The sequence below is a fragment of the Ranitomeya imitator genome, chromosome 7, assembly GCF_032444005.1.
Source record: "Ranitomeya imitator isolate aRanImi1 chromosome 7, aRanImi1.pri, whole genome shotgun sequence".
Classification (NCBI taxonomy): Eukaryota; Metazoa; Chordata; class Amphibia; order Anura; family Dendrobatidae; genus Ranitomeya; species Ranitomeya imitator.
Window position 1 is genome coordinate 22,175,560 of NC_091288.1, and position 22,264 is coordinate 22,197,823.

At 42.6% G+C, this 22,264-nt stretch overlaps 1 protein-coding gene across 1 annotated transcript in view; it reads left to right on the top strand.

Moving 5' to 3' along the window:
- Positions 1-214: 214 nt before the first annotated feature.
- Positions 215-22,264, top strand: part of ARHGAP15 (Rho GTPase activating protein 15) — a 696,217-nt gene continuing 674,167 nt past the window's right edge. Inside the window, exons 1-3 of the mRNA XM_069732881.1 lie at positions 215-359; positions 3,034-3,237; positions 17,153-17,302. Coding sequence (XP_069588982.1) covers positions 3,100-3,237; positions 17,153-17,302 — 288 coding nt within the window. The 5' untranslated portion in view covers positions 215-359; positions 3,034-3,099. The remainder of the gene's footprint in view (positions 360-3,033; positions 3,238-17,152; positions 17,303-22,264) is intronic.

Below are 22,264 nucleotides of genomic sequence, written 5' to 3' on the forward strand. Positions count from 1 at the left end.
TCAAGAAGTGTCTCATCGGCCGGGTCCGGAGCCCCTTATAAACCTACAGGTGACATGGTAATACCGTACTCTATGTGAACACAGTTGTAAAGTCAGCAGCTAACCCCAATTAGTACAGCAACGAGTGTCTTGATCTTGAAAAACAGATAAAGTGGAAGTGAAATAGGCAAAGCCCCGAGCGAGCAGGAAGTGGTTGTGTTTGCATTTCGCCCTCGTACAGTAGAGCCTTCGCTACAACCAGTAACAGTTAGATATTCCTCTTGATTGTTTTCTACATGTGATGAGAGTGATTTCCTCTGTCACACAAAAACCACTCATTTTTCACGACGTTGGAAAGATAGGTCGATCAGCTTCCGAGGGTAAGTGGATACACAGTAGCGCATAGTATAAAGTTATGGCATTATATATATATATGGTGCAGGATATGCCATTCTCTGCAAACTTGTGCAGGTGCGGCGGGTTAGCCATGGAGTTTTTTTTTCTCATTTGGCTTATCTCCTTTTGTTGTCGTAATGAAATGTGTGATATTTTACATAGGACTGCCGATAAATCTACATGCTGAGTCATTTCATAAAATGAATAGTTCACAACAAACTAAACCATTCTATTTCTCTGCATTGTATTAAGAACTTTTATATAATGCAGTCTCACTGAATTTAGGTGACAAGGATATTAGATTTACTTGCAGTCCTATGTAAAATGACAGATCATGCCGTGTCAAAGCCCGCCTAGCTGTGTCATGTCACAATACACGCACAGCTCTTCTGCATCTGACAGATCATGCTACGATGCTTACTTTATGTAGGCGATGGATATTATGTAACATTCCATATGTGCACACTTCCTGTGTGAGTTATTTGGAGCTCCGTTGCTTCATTCTCGACAGTAATTCTGCTCTGAAGATTTTAGCTATTGGAAAGTGGAAATTACAATCAATATTTTGCACTTTAAATCTGGGTGATAACTCTTTAATTACAAGTTTTGAATTTATTCCCTATGCATAAGAGAAGGGAATAACTTACTATCGCTTTGACCACCGGCGGCTCTAAGAATGGGACTTTGCATCCTGAGATCACCCATAGGCAGAGCTCCATCTTGAATGGAGTGAAGTTGCATTTGCTAAAATTCTACAACATTTGTTGCTTATGGATTGTTGGTAGAACTGAGTACAGCGCTCAGCTTATTTGACCATCCCATAGACAATGAGTTGAGCTGAGGTGGAGCATGACCAACTTTTCTCAGGATCCAGATCCCTATTATTGGACTAACAAAAGTCAATAAGTTCTCTACTATCTTATACAATTTTCAGTTATAGGAATACCTGTCAGGCACAGTGTGGGAAGACTAAGTGCAACATGAGGGGAAGAGGGAGGGAGGAGTCCAAACACTAGAGAAGTGGGAAGTGGAGACCCCTAGGCAGATCTAAAATCATCCTATTTGCCCTAAACATCCCTATATAGGTTCTGCACCTATCGCTGAGCAGGAATCTGATCTCTGCCTAACCCTAGCAATTACAAGTCAGTGAACGTAGCGGTCCCTGGGGAGCTCCAGCAAAGCGGTGAAAGAGGTAAATTAAATTAATGAGCGGTCCAATGCAGCTCCAGACGTATACCTCCAATGGATGATGAAGACGGTTTACCATCGAAACGTGTTGTGGGCTTAAGAAATTACTACAGTGTCCTTGTGTTTTTTGCGCTCCTTTAACCGTTTTCTACATTGTCCCTAACCAAAGCGATTGGCACTGGTTAGGGAGGGGACAGGGTATACACTAGTCAGTCCCCACTACAACTAAAGACAGAGAGGGTAGACAAACAAGGGGAACAATTATCTTGAGCAGACTCAGAGAGGTAACACCAGACATCCTCCATCAGCACCAGAGAGGAAGATAGCCAACTGCTATAGCTCCAAGCCTTCCCCCTGGGAGAAATGTGAATATCACTGGAAATTCCCAGAAGCAGACTGGGAGTCTATAAACACCCAAGTCAAGTTGTGTCAATTAGAGCCGGAAGGAGGTTGCCACTGGGTCCAAGAGTCAGAAGGATTAAGACCTCTGCAAAGCCGATCGCAGAGACCATCTGCAGCCAGATGCAGAGCGACTGTCTGCAACATCTGACAAACCTGTGACAATACCCCTTTAATAAATTGCTATCTAGACTAGTATTTAGTACAGGGGTGTGATCCAGGGGTGGACATACCATTGATGCATCCTGGACAGCTGCACAGTAGCCCAAGAAGAAAAGAGGGACAAATTCCATCTCCAAATTAAATGGAGTTGTTCATTATGATGAGCTATTGGGCTGCAGAGTGCCCATATATTGTTCTTGCACAGGGGCCCTTTTCTGTCTGTGTCTGCACCTGATGTGATCCTTGCTCCTTTCGACCTAGTGCTGTGCATTAGACCATAACTCATTAAACAACTGGTCCAGAGCACAAATGTTAATTCCATGGGCGGACACAGTGCAATGTGGGTGCCTGTGCAAGAACAGTATATGGGCCCTTTACCATCCACTAGTTCATCATAATGCACCGCTTTATCTGTCTGTGACAGAAGCTGCTTTAGAGGTTGATGTGGCCCCCTTACCGGTTATCTCTTGTGCTGCACCAATAGTATGTCCCCCCTGGTTAATGCTAACCTATGCAAACAGCTATAAAAGTCTCATAAATGAGAATCATGAATAATCATAAAACTATTATGAAAGTTCTTCTTGGGTCTAAGAAGACCTCTGCATCATTCTTTGTCTATGGGACTGTCAGAGAAAGCCGAGTCCAAAGCTCAGCTTTCCTCATCAGTCCCACAGTCACGGAGCGCAGTTGCAGCGCACGTGCGCAACCTGTGATCAATTCAAATGGGAAATCCAAAACCCTGGTTTTCAAGCTCAGAGGAGGTCCCAGTGTTGTGGCCTCCAGTGATTAGGTACTCAGACAGCACCTATCACGTAGAGTTGTAATTGTAGGATATCACTTTTATGGAGCTTTGGTTAACTTCATGCTTGCTCCAGACGTATAATCTAACCTTCCATGTTTGTTTTCCAGCATTCACAGACTACCTAAAAGTTTTAACAAAAGCTGAAAGCTATCATCCTGGAGCCTCCAAGTCCCATGGGTTCCCCTGTCCAGATCCTGGACCAGTGGGAAGTATATGAAGACATATCTGGAAGGAAGTTTTATGTTAATACAATTAGCAAGGAAAGATCCTGGAAGCCTCCAAGGTCAATCCCACCGAAGACTGACATGAAGGTAATTAGATGCTATAAGGAATAGCAAAGTAGAGAAGAAGAGCTTCCTATTGGTGCCAATATAATAACATCTTGATAGTTCATACTAAGTACAAGCAAACATTAAGGCTCCTGATTCATCAAAACTGTGTTCTGGAGTAAAGATGCGCCTCGTAGGGGCGGTTTGACTCTTATCCTAAGTATATGACAAGGTTAGTTGAAGACTCGATATTGACTTTTAAGATTGGCATACATTTCTTTTGTAAGGTAGATGACTTTTTGTGGAATAAATTATGATAAATTATGATAATTTTGTTGGTTGTGCTTTGTACCGTCAAAGGCATTTTTCTAAAATTTGGTGGACCTAGGCGAGATTAACATAAAAATGCAACACTTTTTGCAACTTCAAGTTCAGTTGGATGCTAATATGGGGTTTTCCCATCCCAGTAAGTGATGACATATGACTTGGAAATGTCATCACGAATATGATCAGCGGGGGATCAACCTTTGGGACCACCACTAATTCTTGAGTAGAAGGGGCTGGAGTTGCACATATACTCTCCACCTGATGTTCACAGGGAGGTGAAACAAGGCCCATTCACCAGGACACCAGAACCTCCTTCATTGTTAGGATTGGTGGTACCCCAATTCTGATAGAGATTATTGACAACTCCCTCTTTGTACGGGGTAAGGAGAGACCTCTCAATCACCTGGAGTGGTGCTGGGAAGAGTCTAGTGGGGGCAGAGATGGACTTGTCTCTTCTCCAGCTGTGTTTTCCAGCCGGATCTTCAAGGTATATATTCTCCGAAAAGCTGGATCATTTCAGAGAGGAATAGATCTGGCTGCACTCGTGTAACCAGGTTGCAGTTCATGCCGCCCATGGTTATGGCAGCATGAATCACCTATCAGGTTCCTATTAAAGAATACTTCAAACACAAAAAAAACGCAAATTAGATCTCCATAATTCACCATCATTATAGATTCTTCTGAAAATGCAGAGAAGCAAACATGTTTCTACTCACTTTATAAGGTAGTGCAAAAAGATAAAGCCTCCATATAGTCCGATGAGTGTAGAGATGGTATTTAAGCCCTTCACGACCTATGATGTATATACACGTCATAGGTCGTGTTCCTGCACTCCATGCAGGCTCCGGCGCTCATCCTGCATGTTTTCCTATTTCATCAGGTGACATGCCCCTAACATCCGGGGGTGGAGTCGCGATTCACCCACTGCTGTTAGCATGTTAAATGCGCTGTCAATCTCCAACAGCGGCACTTAACATGGCCACGTCAGAATCGCATCACTAATCCTGCCCATGGGCGCCCATGTTACATGATCGGGATGGGTTGGCATGACAACCAGCAGTCTGCAGGAGACCCCTGTGGTTGTCATTGCCGTTCTTCTATGAGCACTGCCCAGTGGCCGGCGTTCATAGCAGACGAGTATTTTTGCTGCTAAGGCCGAGGTCACACCGGCGACTAAAACGGACGAGTGCAATGCGATTTAATCGCATTGCGCTTGGACCAATGTTACACTATGGGGCAGCTCCTAGCAGCCGATATTTTGTTGGCCGTTTTCCTCGGTCCGAGACAATCGCAGCATGCTGCGATGGTCACAGACACTCGGCCGACTCTATATAAGCCTATGGGTGCGAGTGAGACAACGCACATCACTCGGACATCATCATCATACGCTGACCGTGGCAATGGCGAGGTGGCAGCCTTGTATGTGTAAGACGAGAGAGCAGAAGAATTCAGCTTCAAGTCTCCTACGGTGACTATTGAGGCATGTAAAAAAAAAGTAGAAAAAAAAAGTTTTAAAAAATATTTAAAAAAATATATAAAAGTTTAAATTTATCCACTTTCGCCTCATTCCAAAACCCCCCCCAAAAAACACATATTTGGTGTTGCCGCATTCAGAAATGCCCAATCTATCAAAATATAAAAATAACTACGGTAATCCGATCAGTAAACAACATAACGAGAAAAAAAATCAAAGTGCCAGAATTACGTTTTTTGTTCACCGCAACATTGCAATAAAATGCAATAACAGCCCTCAGCCAGGCCCAGATGTCAAAAAATGAAGATGCTCCGGGTCTCTGGAAAATTGTGCCACTTTTTTTTTCTTAGCAAACTATGGATTGTTTTTTAATTGCCTAAATAAAAAAAATGAGCCTAATACATGTTTGGTATCTGAGAACTTGTAATGACCTGGAGAATCATAATGGTAGGTCAGTTTTAGCATTTAGTGAACATGGTAAAAGAAAAAAACAACAACTGTGGAATTGCATTTTTTTTTTGCAAATTCAGCACACTTTGATTTTTTTTCCATTTTCCAGTACATGATTTGGTATAACCAATGGTGTACACTAAAAGTACAACTCGTCCCACAAAAAAAAAAGAAGCCCTCACATGGCCATATTGACAGAAAAATAAAAAAAGTTCTAGATCTGGGAAGAAACGGAGCAAAAAACAGAAACACAAAAACAGAAAACCCCAAGGTCGTGAAGGGGTTAAAGGGGTTGTTCCATGAATAAAATACATTTTAATCAATGGATCTTAGAATAATAATAACTTCCACAATTGGATGTGATAAAAAAAAAAATGTTCCTGTGCTGAGATAATCTTATCAATTCGCCCCTGCTGTGTACTGTGTAATGGCCGTGACTGATCATGAAGGGACATGGTCTGAACATACCATATCTCCTGGGCGGGGGAGGATGCAAAAGAATATACAGATATTACAGCACGGGATCACAGCGGAATCATTGTGTGAGGCAAAACATCTCACTGCCTGTTATTAAGCCATGTTTTACCCCAAAGAAAGAATCAGCTCAATCCTGCGCTATCGGTATTCTCTCTTTTTCATCCTCCCCTACCCTGGAGCTGTGGTATGATCAGACCATATCACTGCAGGGTCAGACACGGCCATCACACAGCAGGGCCACATTAATAAGATTATCTCAGCACAGGAACATTTTTTTAAAACACATCCAATCGTGGAGCTTATTATTATTCAAAGATCTAGTCATTAAAATGTTAATTAAAATATAACTTTGCATGTGGCAAAATCCCTTTAAGGATTTTACATCCTTTATAGGAAATTAATAGATTACTTTTATACAGTGGATTTAGAGGTCAAATGAAAACTCAACAATTTAGTAATGAAAAATAAAATTTGAAAGGCTTTTTTCATTTTATATTAATCAGGTTCTCTGTTTTGCACAACACTGTTTTATTGGAAGGGTTTCCCAACAATAATGTTGTCATCATAAAATACAATTATTGGGCTCCTCAGTGATCGGCAGGAAGATCTCATCAGCCACAGGTGACTTTTGTATGCAGCGCCACTAGAGGACAAATAAAGTATTACACCGTTCTTATTAAAATCAATATGATGTCTATGAAATTCAGGGACCTGCGTTCCTAGCAGAGTATAATTGCTACAACTAAGAAACATTGACCCTTATGTCATAAAAAAACAATAAATAAAAAGTCTTCAGATGTAATTTACTACTAATATATCAACATGAAAATAGTATTTACATATAATAGTTGGCATGACTGCAGATGGCACCGCAGCATTATGGGCTGGTGAACCGTTCGGCATCTGGGCTCAGTGACCCTCGGTGATGCTTTTTTGTACCACACTCTGAATGCTACAAGGAAGAATGACACTTATTATGAATAATTCAGGAAGGAAATTAACAAAGTTTACTCACGCATGTAAGGAAGTACGGTATGTTCAGCAGGGTATTTTGGATTTTGTATGAGCACAGACGAGCTGAGAGCTTGTTCCATGCAGAGACCCCAGATTTTTTTTTTTAAAAGGGTGAGTCTGGGGGCTGATTTTCTTATATAAAAACCTTCTGCAAACTTTTCTACATTATGATATATGGTAATACTTAGGCCGGCTTCACACTTGCGAGTTTTACGGACGTAAGAGCGCAGAAACTACGTCCGTAAAACTCGCAAAAAATACGGCACAATTATTCTCTATGCCCCTGCTCCTATCTGCCGTATTTTACTGATCAGTATTATACTGGCTTCTACGGCCGTACAAAATCGCAGCATGCTGCGTTTGTCACCGTACTGCGCAAGAAATACGCCAATGAAAGTCTATGGAAGCGTGAAAAATACGGATTACACACGGACAAGCAGTGTGACTTGCGAGAAATACGCAGCGCTGTTAGAGAGAAAAGCCGGTAATTCAGTGCGGTGTACAGTAAAATCACACTGACAGCTTCCAGTCCAATAGGTAGAATAAATGTCTACACATAGAATAGGTATATATATATATATATATATATATATATATATATATATATATGTCAGTGAGACACATATATGTATATATATTAATATTTATTCCAGCGCTATACAGCTTGAAAGCCGGTAATTCAATTACCGGCTTTTTCTTTCTCCTTCCTAAAACCCGACATGATTTGAGACATGGTTTACATACAGTAAACCATGTCTTCTCTCCATTTTTTTTGCAGATTCCACACTACTAATGTCAGTAGTGTGTATCTGCAAAATTTGGCCGTTCTAGCTCTTAAAATAAAGGGTTAAATGGCGGAAAAAAATGGCGTGGGCTCCCGCGCAATTTTCTCCGCCAGAGTAGTAAAGCCAGTGACTGAGGGCAGATATTAATAGCCTGGAGAGGGTCCATGGTTATTGGCCCCCCCCTGGCTAAAAACACCTGCCCCCAGCCACCCCAGAAAAGGCACATCTGGAAGCTCCCAGGCTTTCTAGGAAAGTTCCCACGATCTATGAACATCCAGCAGAGGGCGCCTCACCGCAAATGAAGCTAAATATAGCTCATTGATCTATATTTAGCCTCATTCCCCGGGGTTTTGCAGCGAGGAGTAGCATTGCATTAGCAAAGCTCCTTGCTGCAAAATGTTTTAACCCCTTCAGAAGGATTTACATCGTTGGACGTTAAAGATCTGCGGAGGGTAAGTATATTGTTGGTTTATTATATTTTTTCTTTCACAGAACGAGGGTCTTCAGTGACTGGATTGGGCGTAGAATAAAATACTCCAACAACCATTGTTTTTATTTCATTAAAATAATTTAAAAAAATGTGTTTGTGTTTTATTTAACCCTTTACTACAATTGGATTAATAATGGATAGGTGTCATAATTGACGCCTCTCCATTATTAATTAGGCTTAATGTCACCTTACAATAGCAAGGTGGCATTAACCCTTCATTACCCCATATCCCACTGCTACACGGGAATGGGAAGAGAGTGGCCAAGTGCCAGAATAGGCGCATCTTCCAGATGTGCCTGTTCTGGGGTGGCTGGGGGCAGATATTTTTAGCCAGGGGGGGGCCAATAACCATGGACCCTCTCCAGGCTATTAATATCTGCCCTCAGTCACTGGCTTTACTACTCTGGCGGAGAAAATTGCGCGGAAGCCCACGCCAATTTTTTCCGCCATTTAACCCTTTATTTTAAGAGCTAGAACGGCCAAATTTTGCAGATACACACTACTGACATTAGTAGTGTGGAATCTGCAAAAAAAAAGGAGAGAAGACATGGTTTACTGTATGTAAACCATGTCTCAAATCATGTCGGGTTTTAGGAAGGAGAAAGAAAAAGCCGGTAATTGAATTACCGGCTTTCAAGCTGTATAGCGCTGGAAAAAATAGTAATATATATACATATATGTGTCTACTGACATATATATATATATATATATATATATATATATAGACAGTATATATATGTTTTTTTTTCTGTTTGAGACACATGGATCACTTCTATAGCGGTATGTTGGTTTTGCAAGCCTGCGAGAAAACCACGCAGTACGGATGCCATACGGATTACATACGGAGGATGCCATGCGCAAAAAACGCTGACACACCCTGCCTACGGAGGAGCTACGGACCACTATTTTCGGGACATTTCAGCGTATTACGGCCGTAATATACGGACCGTATTTTCATACGCTGAGTGTGAAGCCGGCCTAATGGGTTACAAGAGAAAACAAAATATGACAAACGGTGCATTTAAAAACTGGCAAGAGGGTCTACAATGAATGACCGGTAGTTGCTTTGCTTTCTGTTTAGCCATTGGCTGCTATTGAGTAATGCAACTTATTGTATTTGCAAAATGCAAAGTCTTCAACGAGGCCCCATGTACCACATTTTATTTATAGTTTTGGTGTCTCCTCACTTGGCTTTGTCCTTTCTCATGCTCCAGGATCCAGGTGCTTCTGGTGCTTCTCCACACTTTATCGCTTTGCTCCTGTCCTTCATTATGGTATCATTTAGGAGCTTGTTCCTGTGAGTCTATGAACCCCAATCATTTACCATGGAGAAACTCTTGGTTTCTAATTTTTCATCGCCAACTCTTGTAGAACATCTGGAAGAGCAATACCTGACTCCTGGAAGAGATGACAAATCTCCTTGGCACCGCACAAGCATTGCTCTCGAATCCTCCTGGATGGAAACACTTCCAGGAGATTTCTTGTGCATCAAGTGCTGCATTCAGCATTTCTCATGGACAAACATCCCAAAAAGTTGGCAAGTATGTTCTCATCTCAGGCAACCTCTACAAGGAGGGTCCATCATGGCTCAGATGGTTCTTTCCAATGCCCATTTCAGTTGCAATTGAGGACCATGACATTGATTGACACAGTGCCCTCATTATAGGGCCAACCACAGTGCCCTTACATAGTTCTAGTAAAAAGTTTGGCTAAACAGTATACTTTATTTATGGACGATATAAGAGGATTTCTCCACGGTTTCTCTGGCCTAGAGCATCATGATAAGACTCTGCCTACAGTCCCACCCCGGAACACGGGCATATCATTAACTGAAAACATCTAACACTAATTACACAAGAACCACAAGACAGATTTCTTCAGTCCAGGTATCATTTTAATCAGCAACATCAACCTGACAATGCCTGTAGTTTATTTATCAAAATCCTAACTACAGGTTTTCTTTAAAGAAGACATTAACCAGATGAAACATCCCATTAAAAAGGTTCTCTGATCAGTGCCACTGTAAATCCGGGACATTGTGGCATCTAAGGTTTTTAGTAAGTTGGCATATATTTTTCTTCCCAATTTTCTAATTGCCCACTACTAAACCAACCAAAGATCCCCTATTGAAGCAGCACTCCAGCAGGTTTTTTTTTATTCATTTGCCGGCGTGGTGCATAAAATCCAAGTCCCCTGCCCCGTGTCCGGAACTCACCTTCTGGCATTTTCATCTGTTTTTGCTGCCGCTTTGGTTTCCGGCAGTTTGTGACCTGTCGGCTGCTCCGGTGTTTCATAGAGCTTCGTGTAGGTCACTAATCAATGTAAATCTATGAGAGCCTCGTTCTGGTCTTGCTCTAACACGGAGCGGCCTTGAAACACAGTGAAGATGCTGAAGGTTGATTACATCACTGGGGACTTACATTTAAAGCACCATTCCAATGGTGAAAAATAAAAACTGCTGGAGTGGTGCTTAAAAGTACCAGTGATGGTGCCATTAACTGCTTCACGATAGGGACAATTTTCTTTTTGTGCTTTCGTTTTTTCTTCCCCTTTTGCCAAAGCCATAACTCTTTCAACTATTTTCCTGTCCACATAGACAAATTAGGGCTTGATTTTTGTGGGACAATTTTGTGGCACCCCATGAGTTCGGGTACCACAGTAGTGCTGCCTTCCTCTCGGGGAGGGTAGTGCTATGCCTGGAGATAAGTGGGATTTTCTTTGGCAGGTTATCACACACACAACACCTTCCAAATCCAGGCCAGGAGGGGGAGCTCAAAACCCTGTTTTAGGGCAGCTTCCCTGAATAAAGATCCTGGTTTGGAGGAGGAGTCAGACAGTTGGTCCAAGGAGACAGTTGGTCCCAGGAGACCAGTGAGTGCAGTTCAGTCTGTTCAAAAAGTCTGTGAGCGAGGACAGACAGGGACAGAGCACAGTGGAGATACAGGACTCCAGAAGGCTACGAGAAAGCCTCCACGGAGTCAGTGCACAGAATCCGGGTAAAGGGAGCCCGAGGCTTTTGTGGAGTATGAAGACACAGAAGAGAACAGGAGGGCATGGGATTACATGGACTTTGCCCATATTCACCTGCAGTACAGCAGCACCTTGGAGCCTGGAGTCTCTGTGAAAAGATCCCAGTAAGCAGGGCTCAAGCTGCTTACCATACAGGTACTTGTCCCAGGACAGGGGAACGAAGTAGGACTTTGCTGGGAACACTTAGTGGCAGCAGGGACCTCAGTTACAGCTAGTGCAGAGTGGAAGGCTTCTACCTGACCAGCCAAGGGGATTCCGCTTGTCTCTGGACTGCCTGGACTCCTAATTCACCTGTTGCCAGAGCCCTGGACTGTGGCCTGTCACCCATAGCAAACCAGTTAAAGACTTACAGCTTGTCTCCTCCATTTATTTACTGGCTATACCATCCACGCCCTACACCATAGGACCCCTGGGGACCCCGCTTCACCTGTGGGAAGTGTAACATCTGTGCTGCTGCTACACCCCCCAGGGGACCCCTTTAATGCAGCGTCGGTCCAACTACTGACTGAACTCCACAGGTGGCATCACAACAAACTTTGGACATTTTCCCCTTTAACGTTGAGGCCCAGGGCCACGGACCGGGTCGCAGCTACCGTGACATCACCCTTGCGACCAGACCCGGTACCGAGTACCCCACTGCCTTGTGGGCGACTCAACTTTTCTTTTTGAATGATTCCATTCACTTTACCACATAATGTGCTGGAAACCAGGAAAAAAATTCCAAGTGTGGAAAAATTGTGAAAAAAAAAAAACAATTCTGACATGGTTTTGGAGGAATTGGTTTTATGGTGTAAAAATTACCTCAAAATATGATTCTGCTTATCATTACGATTGCGGCAATACCAAACAAGTCCATTTTTATTTTTTGTTCAATAGAGTTGTGTGACGGGTTATTTTTTGCGGGGTGAGACTGTTTTTTTATTGATACCATTTTGGGATAGATGTGACATTTTGATCACTTGTCACAGCATTTTTTCTGGTATTGCTACATTGTTGTAGTTCCAGTGCCCCAATATTGGGATTGCTGATGGTTCCTGTGATCAGCAGGTTATCCCCTGTCCTGTAGATAAAGGGATAACTAGTTATTTTGGGAATAACCTTTTAAGGAATGCATAAATTGTGCAGCATAATATTGCAGTTGAATACACCATTCTGGGAGAGCAATATACACGATTGTCAAGGAGTGAGGTGCCATCCAACGCTGGAGAAATCACTATAGTCCATTACTGTAAAATGAGCATAGGAACTCAAAACCTATGAATATACAGTAATGCGGCACTAATACTCACCCCCCAATCAGTATAGCAAGGAGACTGCCAACCGCACTACTACACAACAATCCCAACCATCATCTCATTTACAGTGCCGTAACACCCCATAACTGTTTATTCTATAGTGCCAGACCAATAGCCCAAAACAGCCTGCTTTACAGTGCCAGACCAGTACCCCATAACTGTGTGTTTTACAGTGCCAGACCAGTATCCCATAACTGTCTCCTTTACGGCACCAGACCAGTACCCCATAACTGTGTGTTTTACAGTGCCAGACCAGTACCCCATAAGTGTCTCCTTTACGGCGTCAGACCAGTACCCCATAACTGTCTCCTTTACAGTGCCAGACCAGTACCCCATAACTGTCTCCTTTACAGTGCCAGACCAGTACCCCATAACTGTCTCCTTTACGGCGTCAGACCAGTACCCCATAACTGTCTCCTTTACGACGCCAGACCAGTACCTCATAACTGTCTCCTTTACGGCACCAGACCAGTACCCCATAACTGTGTGTTTTACAGTGCCAGACCAGTACCCCATAAGTGTCTCCTTTACGGCGTCAGACCAGTACCCCATAACTGTCTCCTTTACGGTGCCAGACCAGTACCCCATAAGTGTCTCCTTTACGGCGTCAGACCAGTACCCCATAACTGTCTCCTTTACAGTGCCAGACCAGTACCCCATAACTGTCTCCTTTACGGCGTCAGACCAGTACCCCATAACTGTCTCCTTTACGGTGCCAGACCAGTACCCCATAACTGTCTCCTTTACGGCGTCAGACCAGTACCCCATAACTGTCTCCTTTACGGCGCCAGACCAGTACCCCATAACTGTCTCCTTTACGGCGTCAGACCAGTAGCCCATAACTGTCTCCTTTACAGTGCCAGACCAGTACCCCATAACTGTCTCCTTTACGGCGTCAGACCAGTACCCCATAACTGTCTCCTTTACGGTGCCAGACCAGTATCCCATAACTGTCTCCTTTACGGCGTCAGACCAGTACCCCATAACTGTCTCCTTTACGGCGTCAGACCAGTACCCCATAACTGTCTCCTTTACAGTGCCAGACCAGTACCCCATAACTGTCTCCTTTACTGCGTCAGACCAGTACCCCATAACTGTCTCCTTTACGGCGCCAGACCAGTACCCCATAACTGTCTCCTTTACGGCGTCAGACCAGTACCCCATAACTGTCTCCTTTACAGTGCCAGACCAGTACCCCATAACTGTCTCCTTTACAGTGCCAGACCAGTACCCCATAACTGTCTCCTTTACGGTGTCAGACCAGTACCCCATAATTGTCTCCTTTACGGCACCAGACCAGTACCTCATAACTGTCTCCTTTACGGCGTCAGACCAGTACCCCATAACTGTTTCCTTTACAGCGCCAGACCAGTACCCCATAACTGTGTGTTTTACAGTGCCATACCAGTACCCCATAACTGTCTCCTTTACAGTGCCAGACCAGTACCCCATAACTGTCTCCTTTACAGCGTCAGACCAGTACCCCATAACTGTCTCCTTTACAGCGTCAGACCAGTACGCCATAACTGTCTCCTTTACAGTGCCAGACCAGTACCCCATAACTGTCTCCTTTACTGTGCCAGACCAGTACCCCATAACTGTCTCTCTGCAGTGCCAGACCAGTACCCCATAACTGTCTCCTTTACAGCGTCAGACCAGTACCCCATAACTGTCTCTCTGCAGTGCCAGACCAGTACCCCATAACTGTCTCCTTTACAGCGTCAGACCAGTACCCCATAACTGTCTCCTTTACAGCGTCAGACCAGTACCCCATAACAGTCTCTCTACAGTGCCAGACCAGTACCCCATAACTGTCTCTCTGCAGTGCCAGACCAGTACCCCATAACTGTCTCCTTTACAGCGTCAGACCAGTACCCCATAACTGTCTCTCTGCAGTGCCAGACCAGTACCCCATAACTGTCTCCTTTACAGCGTCAGACCAGTACCCCATAACTGTCTCCTTTACAGCGTCAGACCAGTACCCCATAACAGTCTTTCTACAGTGCCAGACCAGTACCCCATAACTGTCTCCTTTACAGTGTTAGACCAGTAATTCGTAAATGTCTCTCTGCAGTGCTAGACCAGTACCCCATAACTGTCTCTCTTGCAGTGCCAGACCAGTACCCCATATCAGTGCCAGTTGCAGCATTCTCAGATCGGCATCACGCACCATAGTCATAAAGTATTTGCATTATTTCCACTACATCCTCATCATTCAGCATGGCTGATACAGTTTTTGCCAATACGACACTAAAATATTTAATCTGTGCTGTAAAGTACCGAGATTATTCACCTATTACCTTTGCTACAAATGATGGCGCAATGAAGCAACAATAGAACGTTCACCAAAGGGTCAGGTCACCGTTATACGGGGTCTGTAATAAGAGTGAGAACACGACGAACAGGAGACCTGAACGGTTTAATGACTGAAAGTGAAACGATTTATCTAGTGAGACAGATATAAACGTATTTGTGGTGGCAAAAGTATCGTGACAAAGAGTGAAACTCTGCAAGCAGTGAGGCCGACATAAAGGCATCTCCACCTGAACCGCAAAAATGAGTCCAAATGAAGGTTGATGAGCGCGGTGCAATACAACAATATGAAGCCTCTGTCACCGTCATCCACTGTCGGAGGACAGATATAATGATTCCATCCCATAGGTTTATACATGCACAAATGTAACAGACCTGTGTAACTTATATCACAATATGTTTTCTGTGGTTACAAATAAAAGATAAAACGTTTTTACAATTTACCATGTTTTAAAAAAGAAACAATTCCTTAGCTCTGTTACATCTGCATTCATTTACGCTAGTTTTGGTTTGCAGTTTATATAGATCTGAAGGGTTATTATTCCAGACTTCTCACTTCCTCATCCGTGGTCTAAGGCGCTACTGATGTGGTCTGGTAAAGACCCCAAAAAAAAAGGAATGGACACCAGAGCTAAAAAGTAACAATTTTATTGAAAGACCATTAAAAAATTACATAAATACTGTAAATAGAAATCAGAATAAAAAAGATGCAATGAAAAAACGGAAAGGCGACACTAGTGCCACACACGGACGTTATACTAACTATGCTGCCCTCAGTGCGTGCATGGGCACAACTATTAAGGGAAGATCCCATATACATAGGTGGGTAAGAGCCATGCTAATGCTTTCTAAGTAATAGTAAGAGGCACAAAAAAAGTACCAACCTGCGGCCGTGTGTGGAAAGGGAGGCCCCGACGCGCGTTTCGCACAATGCTGCTTCCTCGCGTTTTCTTAATAGTTGTGCCCATGCACTGAGGGCAGCATAGTTATATGGGGTACCCTGCCATATTGTATCTGCACTAGGCACTTTAGCTGTATTCTTATATATATTTAGCATCTCCCTGCATCCGTTTATTATCTGAGAGCAAGTGTTTTCTTACTACTGGTTCCATACTGCCCGGTTGTCTATGTGCTATTACTGTTTATATGCATGTTACACTACTTTCATTATTGCTGAAACGTTATTTCTGTGTATATATAGATACACCCGTGGTAGGAGTATTATGGATACTTTCTTGCTCTTTGGCTTAGTATAACGTCCGTGTGTGGCACTAGTGTCGCCTTTCCGTTTTTTCATTGCATCTTTTTTATTCTGATTTCTATTTACAGTATTTATGTAATTTTTTAATGGTCTTTCAATAAAATTGTTACTTTTTAGCTCTGGTGTCCATTCCTTTTTTTTTGGGTCTTTATGATATTTATGATGGCGGAGCATTTACCCTCGGTGCCCTCTTTATAGGTTTACTGATGTGGTCTGGTGTCTACCGTGTGCCTGGCCGTTAGGGTGCATGTTTCTTATACTACTTAATAGGACCATGCATGAGACCCGTCAAGTGTCCGACCAACACCAAACCATTAAGCGGCACCTCTCACCTTCCACTGTCGAAAGTGAAATATACAGGATAATCAATCTCATCAAAAGGAGCCAATTTGGGGAAGTTGCAATCAGCCAGACAATGTAGTATTACTTGCTGGCCATGACATGAGGATATGGATAGCAGTTATACATTTTTTTAAGAATATCAACATAGTGGTGTGAAAGGCCCTAGATGTGCATTAGAGATGAACAATAAAACTTTGCAGCACATAGAAGATTGTATTAAAATAAAAGGATGTGCTGATGTGTTAGGAAGGATATTGGAAAACCTTAAGGGGCATGTTCGAGAGGTACTGACTCTCCTTGTAAAGATACAGCAGATTTATTGAATCTTATAGGTAACGCTTCCATCTAGAAGAATGAAAGCTATGTCTCCAGTTCTAGAAACATCTCACCCATAAAAAAAAACCTTTATTCTGACTCCAGATTTGCGCCAAGCCAGTTACACATCTATAGGCCGCTGTTTCAGTGTAGAACAGGACACCGGTTTATTTACATTCTTGGTTGTAGCTCTCGGTGGCAACGAATTCTGTTTTTTGAGGTCCAACTGGAAGAAGGAGTCTAAATGCAAATTATGGCTTCTTCTGAAGTGAGGAAACTGCTCTTTTCGTGCTTTTACCGCACTCATTCAACCTCTTTGCTATCCGTTTTCAAGAGTGATATTATATCATTGCTATTATTATATCTGTTTTTTTTAATCTGAAGGAACCACCGCAATCCCCACAAGAGAAGCCACCAACTGTACGAAATGCGGGTGCTGTACAGATGAGGATCAAAAGTGCCAATTTACAACATGAACGACTGAGCCAGAGCAAATCTATGGTCCTTATTGATCCCACAGAAGCCACAAAGCCGGTAAGAGCAAACATTGTTACTGATATACAGTATGCCCATATGTTGAGTTTGTGCAAAAAAAAAAATACATGTTTTACAAGGTGCACCAAATAAGGTCCCCAACAGTGACTTCTTGGATCTTGACATTATTGGACAGGACTGCATATCTTAGTCCAGCCAGAAGAGACAGGTGTCTAGTGCTTGTCCCCCAGCTGTACTGACCATGCTCAGGTCTACTTTTAGTGACTGTACATGTTTAACTAAAATCAAGGACTCCTGGTTTTCTCTATAGGTCAACAAGTTGCAGAACCCCATTGTGAGATTTCGGACTTAGCAAAGAATCTTCAGGGTTAGGGTTAGGATCCATTTAGGCTTAGGGTTAGGGTTAGGGTTATGATCCCTTTAGGGTTAGGGTTATGATCCCTGCCCCTAACCCTACCCCTAACCCTAACCCTAACCCTAACCCTAACTATTTCTGTTTATAGTGGGTTTTTTACTTTATTTTGATGATTGGCAGCTGTCACACATTTCTCAGCATGCGTTTAAAAAAGACAAACGCATGAAAAAACGCATGTAAACGCGTCAAAACGTCGCGTTTTTTTCACCACATGCAAAAACGCATGCGTCAAAAAAACACAGCGTTTGCACGCGTTTACATGTGTTTTTTCACCATGCGTTTTTTTTTAAACGCATGCGTTTTGAAATGCAAGTGTGAAACCAGCCTAAGCCTTATCACAATATGTTTTGCCAATGCGAATAAGTCCGCTATTTTCCGCCGTTATCACTGCTCTTACATTATCCTATGTACAGTGGGGCAAAAAAGTATTTAGTCAGTCAGCAATAGTGCAAGTTCCACCACTTAAAAAGATGAGAGGCATCTGTAATTTACATCATAGGTAGACCTCAACTATGGGAGACATACTGAGAAAAAAAAATCCAGAAAATCACATTGTCTGTTTTTTTATCATTTTTTTTGCATATTATGGTGGAAAATAAGTATTTGGTCAGAAACAAACAATCAAGATTTCTGGCTCTCACAGACCTGTAACTTCTTCTTTAAGAGTCTCCTCTTTCCTCCACTCATTACCTGTAGTAATGGCACCTGTTTAAACTTGTTATCAGTATAAAAAAGACACCTGTGCACACCCTCAAACAGTCTGACTCCAAACTCCACTATGGTGAAGACCAAAGAGCTGTCAAAGGACACCAGAAACAAAATTGTAGCCCTGCACCAGGCTGGGAAGACTGAATCTGCAATAGCCAACCAGCTTGGAGTGAAGAAATCAACAGTGGGAGCAATAATTAGAAAATGGAAGACATACAAGACCACTGATAATCTCCCTCGATCTGGGGCTCCACGCAAAATCCCACCCCGTGGGGTCAGAATGATCACAAGAACGGTGAGCAAAAATCCCAGAACCACGCGGGGGGACCTAGTGAATGAACTGCAGAGAGCTGGGACCAATGTAACAAGGCCTACCATAAGTAACACACTACGCCACCATGGACTCAGATCCTGCAGTGCCAGACGTGTCCCACTGCTTAAGCCAGTACATGTCCGGGCCCGTCTGAAGTTTGCTAGAGAGCATTTGGATGATCCAGAGGAGTTTTGGGAGAATGTCCTATGGTCTGATGAAACCAAACTGGAACTGTTTGGTAGAAACACAACTTGTCGTGTTTGGAGGAAAAAGAATACTGAGTTGCATCCATCAAACACCATACCTACTGTAAAGCATGGTGGTGGAAACATCATGCTTTGGGGCTGTTTCTCTGCAAAGGGGCCAGGACGACTGATCCGGGCACATGAAAGAATGAATGGGGCCATGCATCGTGAGATTTTGAGTGCAAACCTCCTTCCATCAGCAAGGGCATTGAAGATGAAACGTGGCTGGGTCTTTCAACATGACAATGATCCAAAGCACACCGCCAGGGCAACGAAGGAGTGGCTTCGTAAGAAGCATTTCAAGGTCCTGGAGTGGCCTAGCCAGTCTCCAGATCTCAACCCTATAGAAAACCTTTGGAGGGAGTTAAAAGTCCGTGTTGCCAAGCGAAAAGCCAAAAACATCACTGCTCTAGAGGAGATCTGCATGGAGGAATGGGCCAACATACCAACAACAGTGTGTGGCAACCTTGTGAAGACTTACAGAAAACGTTTGACCTCTGTCATTGCCAACAAAGGATATATTACAAAGTATTGAGATGAAATTTTGTTTCTGACCAAATACTTATTTTCCACCATAATATGCAAATAAAATGATAAAAAAAACAGACAATGTGATTTTCTGGATTTTTTTTCTCAGTTTGTCTCCCATAGTTGAGGTCTACCTATGATGTAAATTACAGACGCCTCTCATCTTTTTAAGTGGTGGAACTTGCACTATTGCTGACTGACTAAATACTTTTTTGCCCCACTGTATATAGTTTATGGCATTAATGTTACCTGTTACCCCTGGATGGCTCTGATGTACCAAAACCAAGGCAGAGGTGACATAATGGAGCTGATAGCAGGAAGTGTCCACAGTGTGTGGCTGAAGCCATATGTAGTACCAGGTTGTAGTGATCCCATGTGGCTCAGCAAAGAGACTGCCAGTGACAGTACATGGACTCCAATAAGTGAAAGTCAGACAAGACGTGTTAAGGAACAACTTCCCAGTCTCCCAAGGATGATGACACAACTTCCTCGGTGTAAGCTGCATTCACACATCCATGGAAGTATTATAAGTCCATGAGAAATGGACAATTTTTGCACAGATGTCTTTTTGGTTGCATCTTAGTTGCTTCCTACTTGCACCAATTTTTTTAATTACTTTTTTTCACTGAAGCAAATAGACTAGCTGAACTTTTTATACATTGAATCTTAAAGGGGATGTTCTCGAAGCATGCGCTATGAGCATTCTCCAGTGCTGGGAATGGCAGGTGTGTGACCACAAGTATACGACACGCATACATGTGGTCATTTGCCAACCAGACGTGCACAGCCTCACTCAATACAAGTGAATTGAGCGAGGGCGGACACATCTGGTCAGAATGTGGCGGGAAGTATACAAATTGCTTTCTTGCAGTCACATGACCACCCGGCATCGGTGAATCCTGAGAGCGTGCACTGTGTGAATTCGGTCACATAGAATTACTGACGAGTAGACTGTAACTCCAAGCCTGGACAACCCCTTTAACAATGTATCAGTAAAAATTTAATGAAGCATGGATGGAATATTCAATTACAAAGCCTGTCTCCCTAGTTTCATCCGTGTCTCATAGATCCCCATAGACTTTAATGGCCAAGTCGGACCCGTGAAACGGATGAGAATAGGACCTGCTCTGAGTCTCACAGACCAGAAACATGGATCCATTTTTAAAAGTGATGTATGTATGGAACTATGAAACACTATGGGTCAGTGTGCTGTCCAAGAAAAAAATAGACAGCACATGGATGGCCTTACTGCCAGCGACCCTACCACGCTTTCTTGCCATCTTCTTCTGAAGGGGAGCATTCGATGACCGTTACATTACATCTGAGCTGGAAGAGACTGGGTCTAGCTTCCCCTTCCAGTTCAGAAAGAAATGTATCCAGTGCGGCCAAAATAAGAGAAACTTCTAGCACCAGTACCGAACAGGATACCCAACTCGACTTTTTAATTTTTCTGTGCCGCTTATCAAAAAATCAGGGACAGACTATACTTTTTACAGACACATTGGAAAACCATAACAAAATGATTAAGGGATACAATTCTGCATCCCCAAATTTCTGATATTAAGACATTTGTAAACTGATCGAGATAATCTAGGAAAGTTTCTTCTGCATAAAAAAAAAATCACGTATAAATTTTTACGGGCAGAGCAACAAATTACTCTATTTTTACAGACAATCCTGGAATTTCTGGACGGTTCTGAGAAGTGTTGGGGGTCTGGATATGTTTTTTTTTTTTTTACAGAACCACCAAGGGTCCAATTTTAAAATAATTTTCACTATTGAACAACTTCTTCAAACACAACAGTTTCTGAATATAGAAAAAATTTGCCCAAATTTCCATTTTATGCTGGTTGTCGTTCAAGAATGCATTGTTACATTTTAATTGGCTGCTCGGATTTCGAGTCCGCCATTGTTCATTGCCATTTTCTATGTAGGTGTTACTCTTTTATTGACAGCAATAGTTGACCGGGACAAATACCTTAGAAAAAGTTGAAAAGTTAAGTATATTTAATGAAGCCAAACATATTTTATTGCCTGTGTTTAACAAAAGGCACCCGGCTGCCGTTGTTTTTTTGACAAGCATGAAAACATCACAGCGTGAGGCTGCAAAAAGGAATTATGTCGAGAAATTACAAGTGATCCATTTCGCAATGAATTATCCACCTCAATAGCCTGCAGAACTCAGCTACCAATTAACACCTACTTTATTACATGTTGGGATATACTTAATAACTTTCATGTGTTTCTGCACTATTACCTTGACGGATGCCTCTTGTACAATTAGGCATAATTGGCATATCAATATGCAAAAGTTAAAAAGATTAACCCTCTTAAAACTAATGAGCATTTCTGTATCCAGCTGCTAAATGAGACAAAATTAGCATTTTTCACTTTTGGATAGGATTTTATCATGCAGTTTTTCATTGTTGACATTACCTTGTTATATAAGCTCAGGTCTTTTTTTTTTTTTGGGCAAAATTTTCAGGATAATTAGAGGTAAATGAGCTTGAAGCTGCAAAGAAAAGAAAAAAAAAGTTATTTGCAACTAAGGAGTAGGGCAAAAAGGTTGTCGGCGTCCCCGTGATACCTGCGACATGACGGGAGATGGGACCGCTATGGAATTCCGCCAGTTGCATCGGAATAGCCGAACAGAAAGAAACTTGACGTGTTATTGCTGTATCGGATGGCAGATGTAATGCATATACTGTTTAATTATTTTTGGCAAATGCACAATGTATTTTTTTCTGTACAAATAGTCTGAGGTGGATTGCAGCAACAAGCATTAATACGGT